The sequence below is a fragment of the Branchiostoma floridae genome, chromosome 14, assembly GCF_000003815.2.
Source record: "Branchiostoma floridae strain S238N-H82 chromosome 14, Bfl_VNyyK, whole genome shotgun sequence".
NCBI classification, from domain to species: Eukaryota; Metazoa; Chordata; class Leptocardii; order Amphioxiformes; family Branchiostomatidae; genus Branchiostoma; species Branchiostoma floridae.
In genome coordinates, this window is record NC_049992.1 from 7,625,125 (window position 1) to 7,648,286 (window position 23,162).

General features: G+C 41.8%; 2 protein-coding genes across 4 annotated transcripts in view; one reads left to right on the forward strand and one right to left on the reverse strand.

Moving 5' to 3' along the window:
- The window catches only part of LOC118430448 (transcription initiation factor TFIID subunit 10-like), a 5,950-nt gene extending 2,149 nt beyond the window's left edge, over nt 1-3,801 (forward strand). Inside the window, exons 2-5 of the mRNA XM_035841323.1 lie at nt 257-375; nt 727-791; nt 2,506-2,617; nt 3,060-3,801. Of these exons, the coding sequence (XP_035697216.1) occupies nt 257-375; nt 727-791; nt 2,506-2,617; nt 3,060-3,149 (386 nt within the window). The 3' untranslated portion in view covers nt 3,150-3,801. The remainder of the gene's footprint in view (nt 1-256; nt 376-726; nt 792-2,505; nt 2,618-3,059) is intronic.
- LOC118430447 (espin-like) lies at nt 3,729-20,178 on the reverse strand. Of its 3 annotated transcripts, none has more exons than XM_035841320.1 (13): nt 19,150-20,177; nt 16,167-16,350; nt 14,707-14,889; nt 13,295-13,426; nt 12,507-12,621; nt 11,628-11,744; nt 10,404-10,846; nt 10,022-10,096; nt 9,175-9,562; nt 8,459-8,688; nt 7,465-7,497; nt 6,334-6,413; nt 3,729-5,559 (listed from the first exon to the last, which is right to left on the reverse strand). In XM_035841320.1, the coding sequence occupies exons 1-13, from the start codon at nt 19,632-19,634 to the stop codon at nt 5,388-5,390; spliced, it is 2,637 nt and encodes an 878-aa protein (XP_035697213.1). In that variant the 5' UTR covers nt 19,635-20,177; the 3' UTR covers nt 3,729-5,387. The 3 variants fall into 3 exon arrangements, 2 of the variants coding, with proteins under 2 accessions (XP_035697213.1, XP_035697214.1); XR_004832855.1 differs by having other exon boundaries at nt 5,500-5,559; nt 7,070-7,497; nt 19,150-20,178; XM_035841321.1 differs by lacking the exon at nt 7,465-7,497.
- Nucleotides 20,179-23,162: the final 2,984 nt, after the last annotated feature.

The following is a 23,162-nucleotide window of genomic DNA, read 5'->3' on the forward strand; positions in this document are numbered from 1 at the left end:
AGTTAGAACCCGCAATCTCTCATTATATGGTACTCTACCATACATACCTGATGATACTCTACAATACTCTATGAGTATAACTATGATACTCTACTCTACAATACCCCTTGGTAAGCTATGATACTCTAAATATCAACAAATTCAACAATACTCTAGTAGTCTACGCTAGTCTACAAAATGATACAATACTGTACAATACAATATGATCCAAAGTACACTGCCATATTTATCATCATCATGTTCTTCCCTGTCCCAGGCCCATCCTCTGCAGGCACTAACGTGACCAGTGGTACAGACGTGGTTGGCGGGGAGGTTCGCACGGCCGGCGTATCGCTCGCGGACTTCCTTCTGCAGCTGGAGGATTACACACCCACTGTAGGTACACAAATTATCTGCAGGGCTAGACAAGCTTTGAAAAAGTCACATGACAAAGTTGATCTATCATTTTTCATAGGGCTAGACCAGTACATAAAAGATCTACTGGCAGTGGGTATCGGTATAGAAAAATTCATGTACAGGTACTGTCCAGGTCCAGACGATCAGGTCCAGGCTAACATACCTTCAAGCTTTTTTGATCTTTAATATAAAAAAATTGCATTAAAGCCTATTTCTAAAGCCAATTTGGACCTTTGAATCTTGAGTGGAAGCACCATATTTACTGACATTTTATTGCAACTTTTAACTTGTTCTGATTGAGCCACTAGAGACTACTTTCTTTTGTTCCAGATCCCAGATGCTGTGACAGCATACTACCTGAACAGAGCAGGGTTCGAAGCTTCTGACCCAAGAATGTAAGTCGACTTGTTGGCTTCTTGTAGTTGTACAATGTAGTTTCACAATCATAGACTGGGCCTGACTGTCCTTTACAGATTGCCATACATTATACCTGTTACAATAAAGTTCTCCTTGAGTTACATGTTGTAGCTGTTCAACTAATGCAGTGCTCGAAATCCTTTTTTTAGCCATGTTGCCCAGGCGGCAACCTGAGTCAAAAGCCAATTTGCACCACTAAGCAAAATGTGTTTGCAAAGTGTGCAAGTAAGTACAGTCAAACCAGTCTATAGCAGCCACTCAAGGGACTGGTCAAAATTGGCCACTAAAGAGAGGTGGCCACTATAGAGAATATGTTGATTAATTCACCACAAGCAATAAATTACACATGGTTTTAGTAACCATTGATCTTTATTCACATAATACAGTACTGTACATGTACTGCAATGATTGTTACACTATATGTATTAAGAAAACAAAAGCTATAAAAAGTTTTAAATGTTAAAGGCATACTACGCAGTTTTTTGCGCTCAAATTTGAAATATTCTAGAAGTAAGAAATATCAGATTTACTACTACTTTTTGTCACTTTTTGACACTTTTGTGTCATTATTTCACGTTTGCAACGTAAAGGATTAGCCTACAAACATTCCGCTCTAGGCACCCTGTAACCTTGTGTCCCCCCAAGTTAGACCCTCCAGGTCTTGCTTGCCACCGGTAGGTTCCCCGGGGTGGGGTAATCAGTTAGCACATGCATGGCAGACTGCAGATAAAGAACACAATGGAGATCTTCTTTGGAAACACCTATATCTAATCATTCTAAAATAGCATATAATCATGAACTTATTAGTCTATTTTGTAGGATATCAACAAGCTAAGGTCATATTCCCTTCAAAACTGCAAGAAACCTTGTACAGAAAGCTAGTCTACTGTACTCAGAGGAACTGTCAACTGGCCCCCCACTGGGAAGCCAGGCTGATAAGCAAGAAACAACAACACACAGAGGCAGTAACCAGCCTGTGCCCATCTGTTTCTTGGAAGATCACAATTTTTATACATCATAATGTGGTGCATTGATGTCGCAGCATCTCTCCATGAATATTGGTATGCAATGCTATTGGGTTGATTGAGCTAACAATGTAAAGAAAAAGTAGGAAAAGCTACTTTTTGTTTTGTTCAAAAATCCCGTAGTATGCCTTTAAATCGTGTGGTCTCGGCCACGTTGGACGGGTGGCCGCTGAGCCTATTTCTTAATCATTACGAATCCAAGGGACCAAAAAAAAGTGGCCACTATGGCCAGGTGGCCAGTATGCAAAGGTGACCGCTAATACAGGTTTGACTGTAGGTATTTCAAACACTGCACAATGATAGCATGGAAGTTTGTAGTTCAACCAATGCAAGAGAGTCTGCATATTGCTTAAATGTTGGCATTTTTAATGGTTTTATCTTACATTTCTATGTTTTGACAGAGGTGGGTGGGGCTAATAGATAGGTCTATTGCCTACTTTTGTATGTATTGAGCACATGGTGTAACTGCCAGTTACGGTAACATGCCAGCTTCATAGAAACATGGCTAGTATACAATGCATTACATTGTACCTAAGACCAAGAGTGTTTTGCTGCTTTACTACCCTGTATATTTAGCTCAAAGGGTCCTTGAATTGGCAACTACGTAATGTACAGGTCTGTATTGTAACAGACTCCAATTTGATTTTTTTCCACATGACCATTTCAGAGTACGTCTGATCTCATTGGCTGCTCAGAAGTTTGTTTCTGACATCGCCAACGACGCCCTTCAGCACTGTAAGATGAGGGGCTCAGCACAGAGCTCCAGAAAGTCTGGCAAGGTGGGGACTAGGGACAAATCCATTCTTTATTTACTTCATTGCAAAGGGTGCTCCTTCACTCGGGGAGGCTTTATCTCCAGGCAGATTTACCTGTGGTATGAGATAGTATCAAAGCTGGCCAAGGAGTGTCACCAACCACTGGTAATCTTAAGTTACAGTAGTGGGTGTATATGCACTTTCATTGAATGTGCACCCAAAGTTGGAGCAGCCAAAACTGGAGCATTCTACTTTATCTTATGTTGTGCACCTCAAAATTTTTCAGTGCACCATACTTAATAGGCTAGGTGCACCAGCATACCTTTTCCCAAAACTGAATTTTGAGCCCTGTATGGAGAAAAAGTATTTCAAGCCCTAAATAGATTGTTGCCAGGTGTCCCAGTGCATTTAACAAACTATGCACATGTATATGTATTGCCAACCATTTTTCTTATTTTCTCCCCAGGATAAGAGATATACACTGTCCATGGAGGACCTGTCCCCAGCCTTGTCAGAATACGGTATCAACGTAAAGAAACCTCACTACTTCACATGATGACTGTCCAAGACTGTACATTGATGAACTATAACTAGATATGCTTATACATTATGCCATACCTGATAACCGGGCTGCAATAATGTCCGATATATCATACTCGTGTTCTGGACCAGGTGATAAGTTGTGTTATTACATGAATACATGGGCTTCTACTGTTATCGACAGCAGCGCACTCAATTGTCGACAGCGGTGCACTTTGAGTTCAGTAGAAAGCAGTACCTGTATTTTGTGTTTTAACAGACAACCATGAATCAATAGATATACTGAGTTGACTATTATGTCAGTGTACCATCTTCTGTTACTAACCTCCGGTAATAATATAACCACTGGTCTATGGCCTCGGCGCAGATAACTGCCATGTACATGTACATGTAGCTCTCTCAGTTTTTGTTTAATGTTATGTAGCAGGTAGGCTTCAACGACTAGTATGTGAGATGTATAACTTATAGGGAAACAGTCAAAATCACAGTGTGTGAAGGTGCTACATCATACATGTAGGTCATGGCAAGGAGGTTTTATGAGGTCATGTAACCTTGTTCATGGTAAAATGGTAAGAAAGCTCTTCTTTTTTTTTGGACAATTTGTGTCAATTTAACTTTTGTCTAAAGATAAGTGTTAGATTTGAAATAAAGGTGGGTTATAATATAAGAAACTGCCGCTAGTGTTCTTCCAATCCTTTAGGTGATTATCTTGGTACGATGAATCTTGAAATGTTTACAATAGTTTATTTTCATGGTGACCTGTCCATGTCGCCTGAAATATGTGTTTCGTTATTCCATCACAGCTAATTTCATGGCAAGAGAGGAAAGGCAATTTTTGTGGTGTTTTGAACTTCACAAGAAATGGTAGAATATCACAAAGAACCTGCATTACTTTGCAAAGGGCAATGATCATTCCACTAAGATACATATGATATAAGCTTTATTGTGTTTTTTATATAGATAGTGAATCATATAATATATAATTTTTTATGACAGCGACACAAAAACACTTCATATGTGGAAGATGGGCAAAATAGCAAAAATATATCATCAATATAACATCAACGTATTTACGGACTTAATAAACTGACAACATTGTCATGAGGTACAATCACAAGAACTAAGTTGTCAATTGTTGTTGAACAGTTACTATCAGCAGCAAACAAAACATGGCTAATGATTTGTGTTCACTTTGAAGCCATCTATGTTCTTATCAACTCTAATAGGAAAACTGGATAAAAATACAAGTATTGTCAAAAACCTTACAGATTTAAGTTCTTAGGCCATATTGATTAGATTACATTGTATATTGATGACATCTGTGCATGTATAAATTTTCATCCCCTTCAAAAAAACAAACAGACATACAAAGCAGCTTCAAAATAAACAACATGCCAGAAATTTCAAACAAAATACAGGAAAACAGATACTATAAATGTTGTAGAATGCCAAAGACAATACATGTATTGAAGTCTAAGAAAATATGAAAGAGCAAAATGAAGAATAGTGATTTGTTCAACTTTCCTGGCCACTTTGACTTAAAAATTAAGGCAATTTTTTTTTCAAACTAGACTTGTTTTTTATCTGCACACTTGCAAAAGCTTGGGGGTTCCTAAAGGATGTAATCCAAACAATTCAACTTGTAAAATATGGAAAGATATGATCACAAACATAATATTATCACATCTAAGATAGCAAAGTTATCTGAAAATCTAACACTATCTAACAACTGTATAATTGCCACAAATTCTGGTCTTTTCAAATGTCAGCAATAACAGTCAGGAAGACACCAATAATATCGCTTGTCATCACTAATCAATTTACTAATACAGTAATGTCTTTTTATTTACACTGTACAAATAGCATTTATACTCTTAATGCCTGATGATGCAATTGAAAAAATTGTAATCATGATTGTGGTGAAGGCCTCATTTGGTGGCTTAGGAATCTGTTTTAGGTTTTTGTCTAAGCATGTACCAATTGTCATTCAGGTTGGGAAAATACAAAAGTGTCATCACAATATCTATCTGACCAAAAATGTAAAAACTTCAGTTTTATCATTGTCAAAAGTGCATAAATTTGCTTAAAAGCAAAAACAGTGCTCACGACATTGTCAAACAGAAAAATTCAGTATCTGGCTCCAGTTCCAGTATACTAAATGTATGTATACACATACATAAACATGAACTAAACATAAATTTTAAAGCTACATGTGTGGCTTAGATCTATGGTTCTTTAACTCCATATGAAAATCCTAAGTTGCAATGACCAGCTGTTTCTTCTTCTTGATCATCTCGAGTTGCCATGGCGACAGTTTGTCGTCATCTACGCCCTCCTGCTTGAGTTTCTCCTTGAATTGTTTCTCCTCCTCCTCCAGTTGTCTTCTTACAGCCTCCTGTTTCTCCTTGGCTGCTGCCTCATCTTTTCTGTAGTCAAGGTCAAGAAATGCTTCATTGTACAACAGCATCATGCTTTGCAGAAATCTTGCTCAAGCAATTTTTTAAAAAGACAGCTGACAGTTAAGTTAATTAATTGTTAAAGTCCTTCCCTCCCCAGATGGTACATAGGGCAGTGCCCATCTGTTTCAATAGCCCTTGTGCCACACCACTTTGTGCAATCACTACTAACAGCAGAGCAGGGGGCTAGTCCACTGATAGTGGTGCACGTGTGTGTTCAACTACCATACTCTTTACCACATTATGGGCTTTTCTGTTTCCCTTTGAAAAAGTTCAGTTAGGATTTTTTAAGTCCCTTAGATGCAGACCATGGCTATAGCCAGTGTCCGTTTTTCCGTCAATTGATGGACATTTGCTGCGTGTGACGGAAAAAATTTTAAAACCAATCCGTCAACTTTGACGGACAAAAATCTGATAAAAGCTCCTTGGTGGAAGCTACAGGCTGCTTGGGGACGCCGTCCACGGCCGTAGAAGCCACACTGAATGTTTTGCTATTATGATTGTTGACAATGTGTGTCGGCGCCCTTTTGCATACGATTATCTCATTAAAACCCGTTTTTCAAGGTCTCGGTTCAGTCTAACTCCTGGAATAGTGTTTTCGCGACAATGGGAATTGGCTGACGGAAAAAAATGTTGAGCTGGCTAGAGCCCTGATGCAGCTATGTATATGTTCAAGCCCTTCTGGTATTTCAAGAAATATATTTGTTTATTGATCCTTTTTATAAGACAAAAATTGATAATTACCTTTGCTGCTCCAGCTTCCTCTTGACTATCTCCCTCTTCCAGTGGGGAACCTGAGCTAAGATGGCTTCCTCCTCGGCCAGCTGTGGGAAGGTCACATACAAGGTCAAATTATTTTGTCCAGAATGGAGCCATTTATGATCAGTGTGTAGGACAGATGATGTAGAAAAAATGAGTTCAATGTTTAAATACCTTCAAGTTGACAGTTTTTACAATAGTCTATCTCTGAAGAGAAATTATGCATGTATCTTACAAACTTTTCAATGACATCCCTTGTACATGTTTGAATGTATGTATTGAGTGATGAAGTTGTAATACTGGTACATTCAATCAACAAAAACAAATCCACACCATACCACCGATAGATTGCAAAGAATGCCAGATATGCAGCAGCAGTAGATTAGCAGTTGGCATCAGCTTTGCTGCAAAGCAGATATAATGTCTGGGTTTACGTACGCATTTTTGGAGTCGACTTGGGGGTAGGCATGTTTTCTTGTGTGTAAATCCAGGCCAAAATCAGGCCAGGGTTCATGAAAATTTGTATACTCCAAATCGACTCAAAACACTTTCGTAAACCCATTGTTCATCGCCTTAAAGCCCCTGGAATTTAACCTCTACTGGCTCCAGTTAGCTCCGTTGATCACTTCTATGCAGAATTGAATATTACTTTAATTTGCAACTTTGAGTTTTTAAGATTAACGGTTGGTGCAAACACCTTTTAAAGATTCAAGCAGGCAACCTTGCCAACCAGCTCTCAACCACAGATGACCTGGCTAATACTCATGACTAACTCCCAGCCATGGTCTGGAGAAGGTCGGGAGGTCATGGTCTGCGATGTGTGACAGGCTTCAAGCAGCAAGCTCCAAGCAAAGCCTCTGATAAATCACATGGAATCCCAGCAACCAATCATCATTGCTTCAGCTGAGGATTACATCATTCTGAGTATTGCATTGACCAATCACCTTCTTTGCTGATTAATTGATTTAACTGGATTGGTTGGTTCTGCAGCCTATCATTGCTTCAGCTCAGGATCAGATCACTCTGATAAATGCATTGACCAATCATCTTCTTTGTTGATTAATTGGTTTAACCCGATTGGTTGGTTCTGTGACAGTTTTAAGTCTCCACCAATACCTTCTTGGACAGGGCGGCCTGTGCTGCTAGGTCCTGTTATGTCAGTCACCATGGAAGGGGAAAGGAGGACAGTTGGGTTACAGAAAGGGTTGACTTGTCATCTAAAAGCAATACTGCAAAAACAGAGGAACTTTGCAAAAAGGACAGTTGAGTCATTACAGGAAATAATGTAAAAAAGGATAACTGAATAACCTCGTTACATAAATGTTTGTATAAATCAGATGTCTCCAGTTCTACTTTATTTCCATCCCAATCATTTTTGTTGTTACATCTTACCCTCCAAGCAGGAGTTTGGGGGGAAAAATCGTGACCTTTTCCTTACATATAAGAAAAAGATCACGATTTTCCCCACCAACCTCTGCTTAGAGAGTAGTTACATCTACATCTATTTCTAGTATTCTACACAAAGTAACAGTACTCAAGCAATAAAATTTTGAATTTTGAAAGTTGCTTTTAGAATCTATTACTTTGTGCATCTTATTACATTTTGTACTACTATCTGGTTGTCTAACCTTCATCAACATATCTCATTTTAAGTTTACACAAGTTCATTTTCTTCAATTTCATGTCAGGAACTTCAGATTTTTGGACGTATGGGTTGAATGTTTTTTTCTAATCCCAAGAAGCAAATTTCCGTCACGGGACGGAAAGACAAGTCCTTGAGACAGCCTTGGTATAAAGATGAAAGACGTGTTAATACAGAAAAAAAATTAATCTCTTAAAATTATACCTTGTATTAAGAAAACTTGGCAATACAAATGACAGTTGAATGGAGAGATATACAGAAAGGTGTGGTTTATCTTCAGTATAGTGATTACAGAAGAGGAAAACATGGTAAATTGTCCATTTTGTATCTACTTTGATGGTTTTGAATGTCCCAACATTTGGCCACACAAGTACATGAAACTGTGACATATGTACATTTTGTTCATATCTGATGAGAATTTCCACTGCATGATATACTGTGATAGGCAAACAACTTTAAATCACAAACCTTCTTTTTCTCCAAAGCATCTTTTTCCTTCTCCGCTTGCTGCTTTTTGAGGAGGATGGCTTGCTTCCATGCCGGCACACCGTTGGTTTGCATGGAGGGTAGCGTGGTCACATCTACAGGACCTGTACCATTAATGCCAGGTGTCTGTGCAAGAGGTGTGGGTTTTGTGGGACTCATTGGAGGCGGCGATGGTGGTACGTTGTTTGTCGGGCTGACAACAAGAGCTTCACCTGTGTGATAGTTAGTATTAAGATGGTCAACAACATTGCAAAGTGATTCGCTAATGACTAATGACTGTTTCCAGGGCCTACACAGCTCACTGGCTCCAGGGCAAGGAATATTACCACAGCTATTATCAGAATTGAATCTTAAATGCGACTTATCAGTTACTGGCAGTTGCATTTTAGTAACATTTCACTAAATCAGCTTTACTATGTCAGAATTTGCAAAAATGTGTCGATGTTGCAATGTGAAGACAAAAAGTTCTCATTAAGTCCTCTGACAGGAATTTGGAAATTGAAAATAGTCCTTGTCTATAGCCATTGTTTCGATTTGTCCAGGCGTTTTTTTTCCAGGCCTTTACTTTTGATATATTACCTAGAATTCCTGTCACCGCACATGTGTTTGGATCTCTGTGAAAGGGGTGGGGCTTATAGAAACAATTCTAAGTCATATCAATCCTTGGCATATGCGTGATTTCATCATAAGCAGCTCACCTGTTGCCTGGTCTTGTGTGTTCGGACTGACCGGTGTGGTGTTCATCACGGTAGGGGCGAGCGGACTGGTTGGCACGTTGGTGGGGACAATGATGATGGGAGATGGTGGACGGGCGGCGTACGGTTTCGGTTTCGGTGGAGTGATAGGTGCCTGTTTCACAGGTGTTGTAGGCGCCTGTTTCGTTGAGACTATAGGCGCCTGTTTTGGTGGAGTTATAGGTGCCTGTTTCAATGGGGTTATTGGTGGCTGTGTTGGTGAGTTTGCAGGTGCCTGGTGTGGAGCAGAGGGAGATACAGGTGGCCATCTGGATGGCGTGGTGGGTTTCGACTCCACGGTAGAGGGTGTTGAACTATTGGTGTTAGGAGATTGTCTGTTGTTGGCAGGTACCTGGAAGCAGAGGGCAGAATTTTGAAACGACAATTATCCAGAGCTTTGCAAAATCATCAAACATCAACTCTCATAATTCCGTCGGGTACCCTAGGACTGCCATAAAGATTGGTGTCCCAGAGCCTGTGTCCCAAACATCTTGATAATTTTCTTAGGTGCGCACACCTCTGAAATTACCGATGCTGCATAAGTATGAATCTCTTTAATCATTTACAAATAGGCATTATGAGAGCTGATGTTATAAGAAATGCTGTGTTTGAAATCCCCCTTAGCTTCACAGTCCTGTGATTCAAACATATGTATTTGAACCCCCTGACCCCTAACTTGCTCTCTGATCAAGGAGGTTAAAAAAAAAACATCCTTGCTCTGATGATTCAAACTACAGAGACATTAAGTCAAACTATCATTGACAATATATTGTGATTGACTGACCAACAAGATGAACATTATGGCACTAACCTCTTCAGCTGCCACTGCCTTATACACAGGAGATATAGGTACATCCGGCCTTCTGTTAACAGAGCTGATATGGGGCTGGAAAAAAACACCATCTGAAATTAGTGACTTTCTTCACAGTTAAGGGACAATTTTTACTATTGGCCAAAAGTCTTATTCTATAGATATCAGTGTCGAAACAGAATCGATATCCAGGCTACACCTCAAACTTAAAATCAGTCCCAAGAAAGTTACTCTGAAGAATGACAAAAGCAGAACAAAATGGTGACTGTAATCTTGCTTCGAAACAGAATGCATTTTCGTCATCTAACATATTAAGATCACTTCCAAAGTTTTAAATGAAGAGTGTGCAGATGAATTAAGGTGAAAATTCTGTCCAGAATACCTGTACGATGGGGTTCCCGGACCCTGCCCTGGCTAGCTTGGCCGGCGTATTCTCTCGTGCGCTACTTGTACCAGCTTCTGTCTCGCCATTGGTCATCCCTTCCTCAGAGGCCTCAGGCTTTGGGGGTTGCACGCTGAGGTCCTCCCCGAACTTGAACTTCAGCAGAGGGTGAACCGGTAAGGCTGCAGGAGACTCGGGTAGATCGAGTGGAGGCACGGGCGGCGGGTTTCGTTCCACGTCCTCTCTGCGCTGCGGTAAGGCAGGAGGCGGCTCGTTCGGGGGTGGCGGTGGGACGAACACCGGTTGTGTGTCCCTCTGGCTGACAGGTTCAGGTTGGTCGTCCATGTCGTAATCTGGAGGAGGGATGGGAGGGTACGGCTCCTTCTCCTCCTGGGAATTCTTTTTCGCGGGATGAACCTCTGCTTGGACCAGCTGGGTTGGTGCTAGTAAGAGGAACGGCATGATATGGTACACTGGTGTTACAGAAAGTAACTTAAGCTAAAAGCTAACACCCTCTTAGCAAATGGAGTAGTCATAGAACACCATATATGGTAAAGGAAGAGTCAGACTCAATTTCTCTTGCTCATTCAACTGGCTCAGAGCAGCCATGCTATTGTGAAATAGCTTCACTATGTTAGGAGAGCCCGCTGGAGGAAGCCACATGGAAGCACAGTGTGAAGGCTAGCTGATTGCTGACTACCCCTGTGTCAGGGACTCCAGTAGCAGTATAATTAAACACTGGATACTACTGATAAGTCTTCCAGATTAAATGGTTTCGAAGCACCTCAGTCTCCTGCCTACCCACCCTACAACATGGTGTCAGAAGTGGGATGTATACAAGGCAATCAGAAAACCCACACATCACCCCCTTCACATGTACACAATGTCAGAAACAAACACAAACAATGTCTGTCTCCCTTGGGATGAAATATTGAATCGCGCGGGGCAAATTACTGAGAGCTAGAAGCTCCACATCCAATCAGGGTGGTAACATAGGACTGAACCATTTCGGGTGTGGGGGTGCCTCTCATACAATTACACAGGATGTCCGCTCATCCTAACACCATTACATCCTCCATGGTCTACCAGTCCTTCATTTCAGGCTTTAACCATAAATCTTTTGTGCTTTCTTTTGAATAAGGCTTTACACTTGGTAATAACTCTAGGAAAGAAAAAGTCAAAAGATCTCCTCTTTCTCTATAGCATAGTGAAAGGAATCCTGACCTGGTTGATCCCTGGGAGGTACCAGGACATCCTCGTACTCGAGCTCCCCGTTATCCCCGTTCTGGTAGACACCAGCCTGCTCAGGTCTGTCACTCTCCTCACTCACATCAACCAGGGCTAGAGAGTGTTAGAGTCATTGTATGAACATTTGCAAATTTTGTAAGACAAGAAGAGGCATTTTGAATGATTGTTATGTTGCAAACTTTAAGTCCTTCCCACACCAAATGGTGCAAAGGGTGGCGCCCATCTCCTTTTCAGTGGCCTGGGCCACACAACTTACAACCACTACAGCAGAAGGCCATTCTACAGGTAGTGGTGCGCATTCTACTTCCATACTCTTTCCCAAATGCTGAGTGCTAAGCAGAGAAAGCAGCATGTACCATTTTCAAACATCTTTGGTATGACTCGGCCGGGAATCAAACTCACAACCTACCGAATGCAAGCGAGCACTCTACACACTCCGCCATCGAACCGGTCCTTTTAAATGTTAAATGTCAAGTAAGGTCTGTCACATCAGGCTTTTTGTCAGGCATGCGTCCGTCAAGGCGTCAGTTGGACACACTTTTCTTAAAATAACAAGAAATTGGACACACTATACGCCCTTTAATACACTGGGGAGCAGACAAGCATGAAATTCTGATTGACCTGGGATGCCACTAGGTCATCTGTGGTAATAATTTGCCCCCACAGGATACCTTAGAATGCACCATTCTGACTAAAAATTCTCTTGAACACCGCACCATGGAATGCCCCTGGACCCCCCTACAATAGTCGTGCCTATATCACTTACCACGACCCACCAAGAAACTTGGACCCCCATATAATAAAATCCTGGCTGAAAGCCTGACCCAGGTGTAACATAGTACATGTGTTGTGTACCTGCTGAAGCCCTGACTGGTTCCCCATGGACAGGTTTTGTGTTCTCCCTCAATGATGACTCCCGGCGGCGCTGGGGCTGCTTGGCGATGGACGGTGCCGAGAGACGCCGAGGTTTCTACATTTGTATATGGAACAAATAGCAGATAAGTCTCAATGATTATGGTAATCATAGATGCCCATATTGATGTCAACATTGGTTCATGGTATGATATTATTCATTGTATGTTCAAAATATGTATAGACTTGTTAAGGCTTTAAATGTGAACTGTACCTCTGTTATATATTTTGTTTTATCTCTCCCCTCATGACCAGTCAGTGAGACACTATACTGGTAGTGTAAATTAAGAAAACTCCAATATCCTGGTAGTAACATAATGTTTTTACCAATTTTTGTCTTGTACTAATTTGTAGGCAACAGGGAGCAGAATTCTGAAATAAAAATTGCTCGGAGCTTTGCAAATTAAAAGAGAAAGATGTCTGAACTCTGATAGGTATTGAAACATACTCATGTGAAAGCATGTGAAAAACTATACTGGTTGTATAAAGAAACTCCAATATTGTAAATACTAGCATGATGTTTTTACCAATTTGCAGTATCAATACAGATGTTACTACTACAGTAATTCTGACCTCCTTCATGACAGTGTGCAGATACTTAGCACAGACGGTGTGACCATATTTTATTACCATCATAAGATTTAACACAATATGTCAAAATATGCCCAATTTTTGGCTAAAACCCTGGTTTACAGCATCATAACAAATGGAGCTCTTAACATAATTCTGACCTCCTTCATGACCGTGTGCAGGTACTTGGCGCAGACGGTGTGACCACATTCCTCTGCCAGGTCAGCGGGGGTGAAGCCATCATGGTCCTGTCCGTGGACGTCCTCCCCTGCCTCCACCAGCACCTTCAGGCACTGGGAACATCATAATTAAAACCATCATTAAGGTCACACACAAAATACGTCAAAACAAGGACATTACAAAACGTACAACATGTACTGGTATGTCTTGTCGCAAAAGCGCCCCCTACATGGGCTACTTATATAGCAGCAAGAAACAGTTAATTCCAGGCAGAAGCTCTGACTCTGAGGAGGATGTCTGATAACGTTTGAAACATTAGCAGGTTTCAACACTACACTGGTTGTGTAAATTAAGACAATTCCAATTATATCCCTGGCCAATAGTAATATAACGTCCTTGGTGAAAACGTGTCTAACTTGTGGTTAAAACTCCAGTTTACGGCTCCCGATCAAATCTGTGCCACATGAGAATCCAATCACTGAGAATTTCCTAATCATACAGTATAAGGGCACTTAAAAGAATAATCCCTTCACTAAACTAACTAACTTAAGCTGTTTGTAAAAGCAATGAGGTCCAACCCAAGCTGGTCTCATGCATCTTGGTGCAATTTCCGATTAACATAATAGTATGAAAGTCAAACTTCACTTGCTGCACTTCATAGAGGATGACAAATGATGACGACGATGATAATAGTATGAAGTATTAGTTTAAAAGGTTTTTGATTCTTAATTAAACAATTTCTTTAACAAATATACAATGTCATGTATCTTCATTGAGATTTTTAAAAAGCTGCAGTTAGAAGAATGTTTCTGATTATGAAATACTGTAAATGCATTGAAGTTCGCGGGGATTTAATTTCGCAGTAGCGGGAAAAGGGACTTTTCGCAGTGGATTTAAGTTCGCGGTAACACTGGAGCTGAATACCATAATAGAAAAATGTTCGCGGTGGTTTTAAGTTCGCCGCAAAAAGTGGTCACCGCAAAAACCACGAACATTAATCCACAGCAAACATTTCTGCATTCAGGCCACACCGATTTAATTTCTTGGTTCACGGATTCGCTCGCTCATATTGTTTGGAAAAAATAAAAATTACCATTAATGAAACCATTCACCAACTTTCTGGTGTAGCAAATTGGCCTTTATATTATAAGCTCCTTAAAGTGTGGGTACAGGTGCTGTTACTGTACAAAAATAGTGATTTTGTACTTTTTCCAAGCTGAAAACTTTTTTTCTTTATGTTTTATATTAGCCGTTACCTTTACCCCAACCATTTACAATTTTATTTTTACTTCGCCCTCTCGCTCCATATTTTTTATGAAAAAATCCGTGAACCAAGAAATTAAATTGGTGTGGCCTTACAGTATTCTGTGATTTGAACTGCAGCAGTCCTCACCTCCAGTTGCCCATGTTCCGCGGCATCGTGCATGGGAGTACCGCCCAGGTTGTCCTTCTCACTCTTCCCACCATGCAACAGCAGCCAGCTGACGACCTTGGCGTGGCCGCGGGAGGACGCGAAGTGGATGGGCGTCGCTCCGTCGTTGTCTCGTTCCATCGGCAACGCATCCTGATCGTTCACCTGTGGGAATGGTGGAGATGAAAAGAGATTTGTTAATATGACTTATGATAAGCAATTCCTTCAGTGTACTGAAATAAATGAATAGGTCAAAGTAGCATTAGGTGTTCTAGAGTTTGTGGTTAGAGTTGTTGACTTAGAATCTAAAGGTTCTGGGTTTGAATACCTAGCAGGCCCCTTTGGGAAAGGCACTTCACACTATTTCCTGGCTCAACTCTTGCAAAAATGAGTATCAACTTCTGTATGGGAATGGGACATAATTATAAAGAGGTCCCGTGTTTGAGGAAAGCCAATAAACTTAAAGTTTTTTATGTTACAGGGACAGTAGCTAAGTTCTTATCAACTGTGTCTAGGGCAATATTGGAAGTCAGAGCCCGTCACCTTTTAACGTTACCTCTTCAACCAAAGTCAGGTAGTTTTTCTATCTGGATGGAGTGACGAAAGTCGTGTAAAAGTGCCTTATCCAAGGGTACAAAATTGATAGCATGACAGCATTCGAACCCAGGACCTCTGTGTTCTGGGCCAAACACCCCACAGTTTCGCCACACGACCCCGCATGCACAAAGAGTACAGAGCCTTAGAAGACTCACCAGGGCTCTAGCCAGCTTGAAATTTTTTTCCGTCAGTCAATTCCCATTGTCGCGAAAACCGCGAAAACACTTATTCCAGGAGTTAGAGAGACTGAACTGAGATCTTGAAAAACGGGTTTTTAATGAGATTATCGTATGCAAAAGGGTACCGACACACATTATCAACAATCATGTCAATAGCAAAACAAACAGTGTGTGGCTTTTACGGCCGTGGACAGCGTCCCCAAACAGCCTGTAGCTTCCAACAAGGATTTTTGTCTGTCAAGGTTGACGGATTGGTTTTAAAATTCTTCCGTCAGATGCAACAAATTTCCGCCAATTGACGGAAAAACAGACGCTGGCTAGAGCCCTGAGACTCACCAGCCAGATGAGAATGTTGAGACTAAGACTCACCAGCCATATGAGAATGTTGAGACTAAGACTCACCAGCCATATGAGAATGTTGAGACTAAGACTCACCAGCCATATGAGAATGTTGAGACTAAGACTCACCAGCCATATGAGAATGTTGAGACTAAGACTCACCAGCCATATGAGAATGTTGAGACTAAGACTCACCAGCCATATGAGAATGTTGAGACTAAGACTCACCAGCCATATGAGAATGTTGAGACTAAGACTCACCAGCCATATGAGAATGTTGAGACTAAGACTCACCAGCCATATGAGAATGTTGAGACTAAGACTCACCAGCCAGATGAGAATGTTGAGGTGCCCCATCTGCGCAGCTGCGTGGACCGGCCTCATGCCGTCGTTGGCCTTGTGATGCACGTTTGCCCCACCTGCCACCAGGTGTTCCGCACAGGCCAGGTGACCCTCCTGGACAGCGAAGTACACAGGTGTGGTACCGTTGTCTGCTGTTGCATTCACCAGACTGCATCAAAAAAGATTTGCATTGATTAGGCCTTATATATGGATGACATCTTCTGGAACCCCCAAAGCTATATAATTTTACTACTGACACCTCTATGAGATTAAAGCATTTTTTGGTGTGTGTGTTTGTGTGTTTTATATGTATGTGTGTGTGTCTTTTTATGTGTGTGAAATGTGTTTGTGTGGTGTGTGTCTTTTTTATGTGTGTGAAATGTGTTTGTGTTTGTCTTTTTATGTGTGAAATGTGTGTGTGTGTCTTTTTATGTGTGTGAAATGTGTTTGTGTGTGTCTTTTTATGTGTGTGAAATGTGTTTGTGTGTGTGTGTGTGTGTTTTTATGTGTGTGAAATGTGTTTGTGTGTGTGTCTTTTTATGTGTGTGAAATGTGGTTGTGTGTGTGTGTCTTTGTGAAATGTGTTTGTGTGTGAGTGTGTGTTTTTATGTGTGAAATGTGTTGGTGTGTGTGTGTTGGTGTGTGTGTCTTTCAATGTGCAAAGTACATGTGATTATCACTTGTACATGTACTTTGTCCAGAAGGCATTTCTCTAATTAACTACTGTTAAGTACAAGGGCGGTTAAAAAATTAATGCCACTGGTTTTATAACAGGCTCATGTTTTCATCGAATGAGCTGAAATTTGGCACAAAGGTACAAGAATATATCCTCTTGAGATTGACATATTTCAATTTGTTGTTAAAATCTTTATGAGTGACTGAGTTGAGTTCAAGATGACCACACCCCTGTTATCCCGTCGGAAGAAATTAGAGTGTTAATTAACGTGCAATTGACGATGTCTCTAAATCACTTGTAGCTATTGTAAGAAACTGAAATTGCACATGTATCAAGTTGCACTTCTCTGTAAGCCACATACCTACTTTAATTTTGTAAATACAATCATTTATTATTTTTTCGTTCCTGGTGTGAAGTGAGGTCGTCAGTGTCGTAATTAGCGGTGGATTAGGGGTGAGCTGCTTAAAGTGTCCATAACCGACTTTTTTATTAACTGAGAAAAATCAAACTTAAGACACTTCTTGATCTTGAAACAGTTAATAATTGTGCTAAGTTTCGCATCTTTTGGCTCATGAAAAAGCAGTCTAAAAAAACCTTTATTCAACAAATCACGTATTTGGCTATTAATCAAACTAGCAACTCGCTCCATTCTAGTGGCTGTAAAAGATGAACCATTGAGAGTTCAAACATGAAATTTGGCATGTAATCTATAGAGACATTTGTTAATATACAGGTGAAATTTCAGTTTTCTACAATAGTCTTGAAATGGTAAGATCTAGAGGAATTGATCTCCTGACAAGCTTTTAAGGGTTTGGTCATCTTAAAATCATCTCAGTTGCTCATAAAAATCTGAACCACAAATTTAGATATCTCAATCTCAACAGAATATAGCCTTGTACATTTGTGCCAAATTTCAACTCATTCGATGAAAACATGAGTTTGTTATAAAACCAGTGGCATTACTTTTTGAACCGCCCTCGTACAATTCAAACATTAGACCTTTAAGATATAGAAATGGTCTACCAACATAGGAAACAATGTTATTTTATCTAATATTTAATTCCCATCAAAAGCTTGTTTTGCTGTTATGTACACATTTTGCTTTAATTGAGTTTCACATCTTATTGTCTCAGGGCCTTAAAACAAACTAGAGAGAAAGTAAAGTCAACCAGACTAGTTAAAGAACGAAAGAAAAACAAACAATGGCTGATTGAATAGATACTGTTACAGTAAGAATGAAAGTATAAGGTGCCCCTAAAGCCCTCTACTTATTTGGATTATATAACCATGGCTTGGCCTATTGAACAAAACGTTGCTCTTTTAAAGGCTTTGGTCCGTAGAGCACAGATAATGCGCAAAATAATGTTACTATGTACGGAAACAGCTTGCAGTAGCCCTGGTCTATATGATATACAAGTACAAGCCATCTTGTTGTGCCTTATACGTGCCTACACTCACATAGGTCCCAAGCATAAAATTACTTCCTCCTCCTAAAACTAAAACCCGTGCAAATCTAGGATACTAAAATCTCCGTACAGAGTGACCACGATTGAAATTGTTACGTTTTATTTTCAAAGATTTTAGCATTCGATACTTTGTTTTGTCAAGGGGTTTGGCTTTGTAATGCCTTTGTCGACATTCCATTACTTTGTGTAAATAGCGCAATGTTTTCACAAACAGTTCAAGTCTTCGTGTTCACTATGGTGCCATGTACCTGTGCAGTGTTTTTGTTGGCGTCTGCTAGCCATTTCTAATACATTCAGGCTTTAGTAGCTTGGCAACCATCGAGCCCAAAAACGTATAATTATGAAGTCAGCGTTCTCCAGATTAATTCACTAGGGAACGGGAGTCATGTGTTTACGAAAACGGACCTACCTTGGCGCTTTCGCCGCAAGGTATCATAACTATCCTTTATATATACTTTTGACAAAATAAAGTATCAGCTTTCCCCTTCTAAATTCCAACCCTTTTAGTGAAAGCTTAGGATAGAGTAAGACAGCCATCGAACCAAGAGATATATAATTACAAAGTCAACGTTCTCTAATTAGATCCTGTGGGAAAAGACGTCACAGATGTTTACGAATAGCGGACCTATCTTGTGGTTGTTTCAGGAATATCTTGAAGAAAATGAACATTTTTTTGTCTTGTAGGCAGCTGAATATTCTGACTTCGATGTCTTGCAATATAACAATACTTTTGGCCACACGCTCGCAGAAATAATCATAAAGCAAACGCTGAAGTGGACCTTAAGAGGAAAGAAATTGCGCAGGTGTTTCGGAATAGTGGACCTACCTGGGCGCTTGTTGCAGCAGGTATTTCAAACACTGGACGTCGCCGTTCGCGGCGGCAAAGTGTAAGGCGGTCACCCCGTGTCCTGCCGTGTCCTGGAGGTCACATCCCTCGGCGACCAGCCACTGCAGGACCGGCAGGTGTCCGAACCTCGCCGCCAGGTGCAGCACGGTGGCGCCGCTGGTGTCTCTGTCCCGGACATTGCACCCGGAAAACTTCAGCAACCACTGCAGGCAGGGAAGCTGGCCTGTTGCCGCCGCGTCGTGAGCTGGTGAGGCGCCGTTCTTTGCCTTCTTGGCGCTGCTTAGTCTCGCGGTTTGGACCAGATATTTCAGGGAGGACAGCTGCCCCGTCCTAGCCGCGTGGTGGACGCATGTGGCACCGAACTCGTCCGCTACACCGTCGTGGAGAGCCCCGCTTAAATGCAGCTGTTGTAACGCTACTTCGTCACCCGTTTTAGCCGCCACCAGCGCTCGCTCTAGCGCCATTTTCTCCTTTCACCTGTATCCTACAGAGATGGACGGACACAAGGGAACCAATTCCCCGTGAAAAAAGGTGTCATCACAAGTGCTTAAAACCGCTACACTGTCAGTGATGCCTCGCTAGCAGTGGACCGAACGATGTCCCCTGTGGAACGCAACACTGGGAAACTGCTGTCCGCTGGGGGACCTGTGTAACTCGATACCTGATGAATATTAATGAGGTTAACAGGTGGTGCCTGTTTAAGGGCCCACCTTTGTTCTGCGCTGTTGGCTATAGGCAACAAGGGATCAATAAGCGTTAGCTAACGCCCTGGGTCCACACACAGATATAGCCTACGCAGAAGTCTCTGCGGTGTTTCCACATTGCGTACTGTTTTCTGAGTGTTGCTGTATTTGTTTAACTCCCGCTTTCTATACAATATGCACGTCTAGATAGTATTTTGTACCAGCTCCATCGCTGGAAATATTAGAAATTAGCCGAATAGATAGATAACACACTAGAGGAATTAGCCGACTAAAATGTACATCGCAAACTATAAATTTGGGTAGGCTTACGCTTAAAATATATCTGTATTGGGCCAAATTCTACTATTTACAGCGACATGTGGAACCTGGTAGAGGATATAGATTTTGGGATGATCGGCAGGTAGGCATAGCTTTATTTAGGCATAGAAAAATAGTGGTTCCGGTAACCTTACCGACCGTAGTAAAAGCCTGCGCGAGGCCACGCAGCTTGACGTTTGGTGGCCTTGTACGTACTCGGCAACGGAAACAGCCTGTCGACTTCAGAATAGAACCATGTTGAACATGTCCTTGATGACAAAATAACTGTTTTTACAATTGAGTCCACTCGAAATAAAGTTGTTCGAGCGTCAACAATTGCGTTCGCTAAATCTCTCATCAATTTGAATTAGCTGCTTTCGCACAATAGAGCCCACAAGTGCGTTAACAAAAATAGCTGGTACAGATACAAAACAGAGTGGTGTTAAACATTCTGTAAATGGGGAAATATTGTTCTGTACAAAAGAGGCCATCGGACCAAGTCCGTTCACACATAACTAAACTGTTTTGCTGAGTTTGGTTTGATCGCTTCACTACACAGATATCTGACGGAACAAAGTACAACGAACTACTCCATTGAACACTCCATCGAGCCCGTCATGGATGATTTTCTGTCAAAGTCTTAAACAAAAACAAAATCGGCCCCTGCAGTTACACAAAGGCTGCTAGTCGGACTAAGTCTATACCACTTATTCAAGAGACCAAGAGCTATCGCGTGGTGTTATACCCCCCTCACATTATATACGATCTTCGGACGTACTTCGCGATCGCAGGAAGGTCGGCTGATTTTAAGATCTTAAGATGGTCTTGCGTATTTTTCGCCCAAAATCTGTCCCCCTCACATATAAGCGAGCCTCGTGCGATCGACGGTGAATAAATCTATGATAATGACCCTCCCACGACCTCTTGCACGCGGACAAGGAACACAAAACGTTCCTTAAAAAAGGCAAGAGATCAATATATGTTACTTATTTTGTTGTCGGAATCTTTTTAACCAATGAATGGAATGCGTGGACATAATAGAAATGACACAAGACAGGAAAGTGTGTCACAAAGCCAGCCTACATACTGCCATAGGGGCCACAATGTTAGAATTACCCTCACATTCCCAGAAATTCAATATTTGTAAACAATCGGAAGTCGGGTGAACGTCGCCCGAACGTCGCCCGACTAACGGGCGTTCAAACGGGCGTTCGCCATCCGATTTGCGCTCGATGATTAATAACTACGTCTGTGCTCGCCTATCGGTCTTCAATCGTTGGATTGACGCAAGACTATTGACCGATATCCTTGCGAGGTACGCACGGTTTTCACGCACGATCTGCGACTCGGTAACGGGCTCTAGAATCTCGGAGATCTCCTGCGTCTTGTCGCTTATGTTAAGAACATGTTTCGCTGCACCGCGACCGTCGTAAGACTCTTGAAAATTGCCGGCGATCTCTAAAAATCGCAAGATGATCGTGAAAACACCGGACGTCTTACTCACGAAAATGTCATTTAGAGCTGTAGACTAGTCTTCCGATCGAATCGCGCCTAATGTGAGGGGGGTATAACGACAGCGCGTTGGGCTCAGGCCCAAGAGGTCCGGGGACCGACTTCTGCCATGTCACTGATCTTACACGACTTTCCTCAGGTGGAAATCAGTACCTAGCTTCGGCTAGTGGCAGTGGCGATTTTCAACGTTGGCTAGGTTCTCTTATGCCGGGAAAAGGAGTTTGCCGAGGAAGGGAGTTCGCCGTGTAAAGGAGTTGCCCCGGCCCGGCAAACTCCCTTTCACGGCAGAAGAGTCTACAATGGAGGCTAGGGCAGTGGCAATACTCACCCGCTATACACCAGTCAGCATTAGGAGGAACCCCTTACATCTCATTTTAATTGGCGTACATTAAAATAAAAAAGAAGGAAAATTAGACAAGAGGTGTTTCACTGTTTTCATTTTTTTTCAACATCTAAAAGTACATACAAGAGAAAAATGAAAGAAAAAGGGACATGTCAAACTACCCACGACAGGTCACGTGTCAAGCTACCCCCCCCACACACACACCCCTCGAATAGCAATGGGGGACTTTGGCCAAGTTAGGAATGAAAGGCAAGTAGGCCTAGGAGTGAACTGTCTAGCCGGTGTGATAGCTGGATAGACTGCAGAAGACAGACTGAAATCCCATGGCAACAAATTTGTCCCTTTTTCTTTTCATCCAGCTGACACGTCTGCTTGGAGACTGCCGTCGTCCCTCGCCCAATGTGCTGCAGCACCGTGAAAGGAACGTAAACGTTGTTTTATCCAAACGTACAAAGTAAAGGTGTCAAAGGCTCAGTCAGAAGCCCTCTGAGGGGACGTATACTCCCAAAACAACAAAGCTGCCTCTGCTGGGGCCGTCTTAATCTTACATGTAGCAGCTCCTGCACCTGTGAGACTATGAGCATCAGTAGACGAGAGGGTTGAGAAGGAATTGCACGCACCCGTCCCTCACCTTAAAAAGTCATGTGCAGACCAGGCGAACAGGTCACCGAACTCGCCGTCAAGTGACTGATGGCCTACTCTATTGTCTCTCGAGACAGAAGGATGCCAACGACAACCAAGGAGCTTTCATCAACCTGTTGATAAAAGCTCCTTGTTGATAAAAGCTCCTTGCGACAACTAAAAGAGCTATATGCCAAAATGTGCAAGTAATTCACACAATTTATAATGAAATGTAGGAATTCTGCTAAACGAAATAACTTCTCATCATCATCATCGGTCGATGTGCTTGTACACACGTCGGGATTATACCGCCCCTTACGGGGTTCTCCTAGCTGAATATAAGACAGTGAGGCACAAGGTCTCCCGTCCGGGTGAATGATGTAAAATCACAGTATGTCTGATACGAGACGGAGGTTCGCCAAGCCTCCATCCGGGTGATTTGTAGTGAATTACCAACTCCCGGCGGAATGGTTTGCGCCATCGCACACAGAGGCATGCCCCTACTCTTTCTTGAA

Bases quoted from the DNA above. Each gene is read 5' to 3' on its own strand.
- LOC118430447 (XM_035841320.1), bottom strand. From the start codon at position 19,634: ATGGCGCTAGAGCGAGCGCTGGTGGCGGCTAAAACGGGTGACGAAGTA. The intron at 16,351-19,149 runs GTAGGTCCACTA...TTTTTGATGCAG, and splicing joins CTGCTGCAACAAGCGCCCAG to TCTGGTGAATGCAACAGCAG. The intron at 10,097-10,403 runs GTATTCTGGACA...GTTTTTTTCCAG, and splicing joins CCGGGAACCCCATCGTACAG to CCCCATATCAGCTCTGTTAA.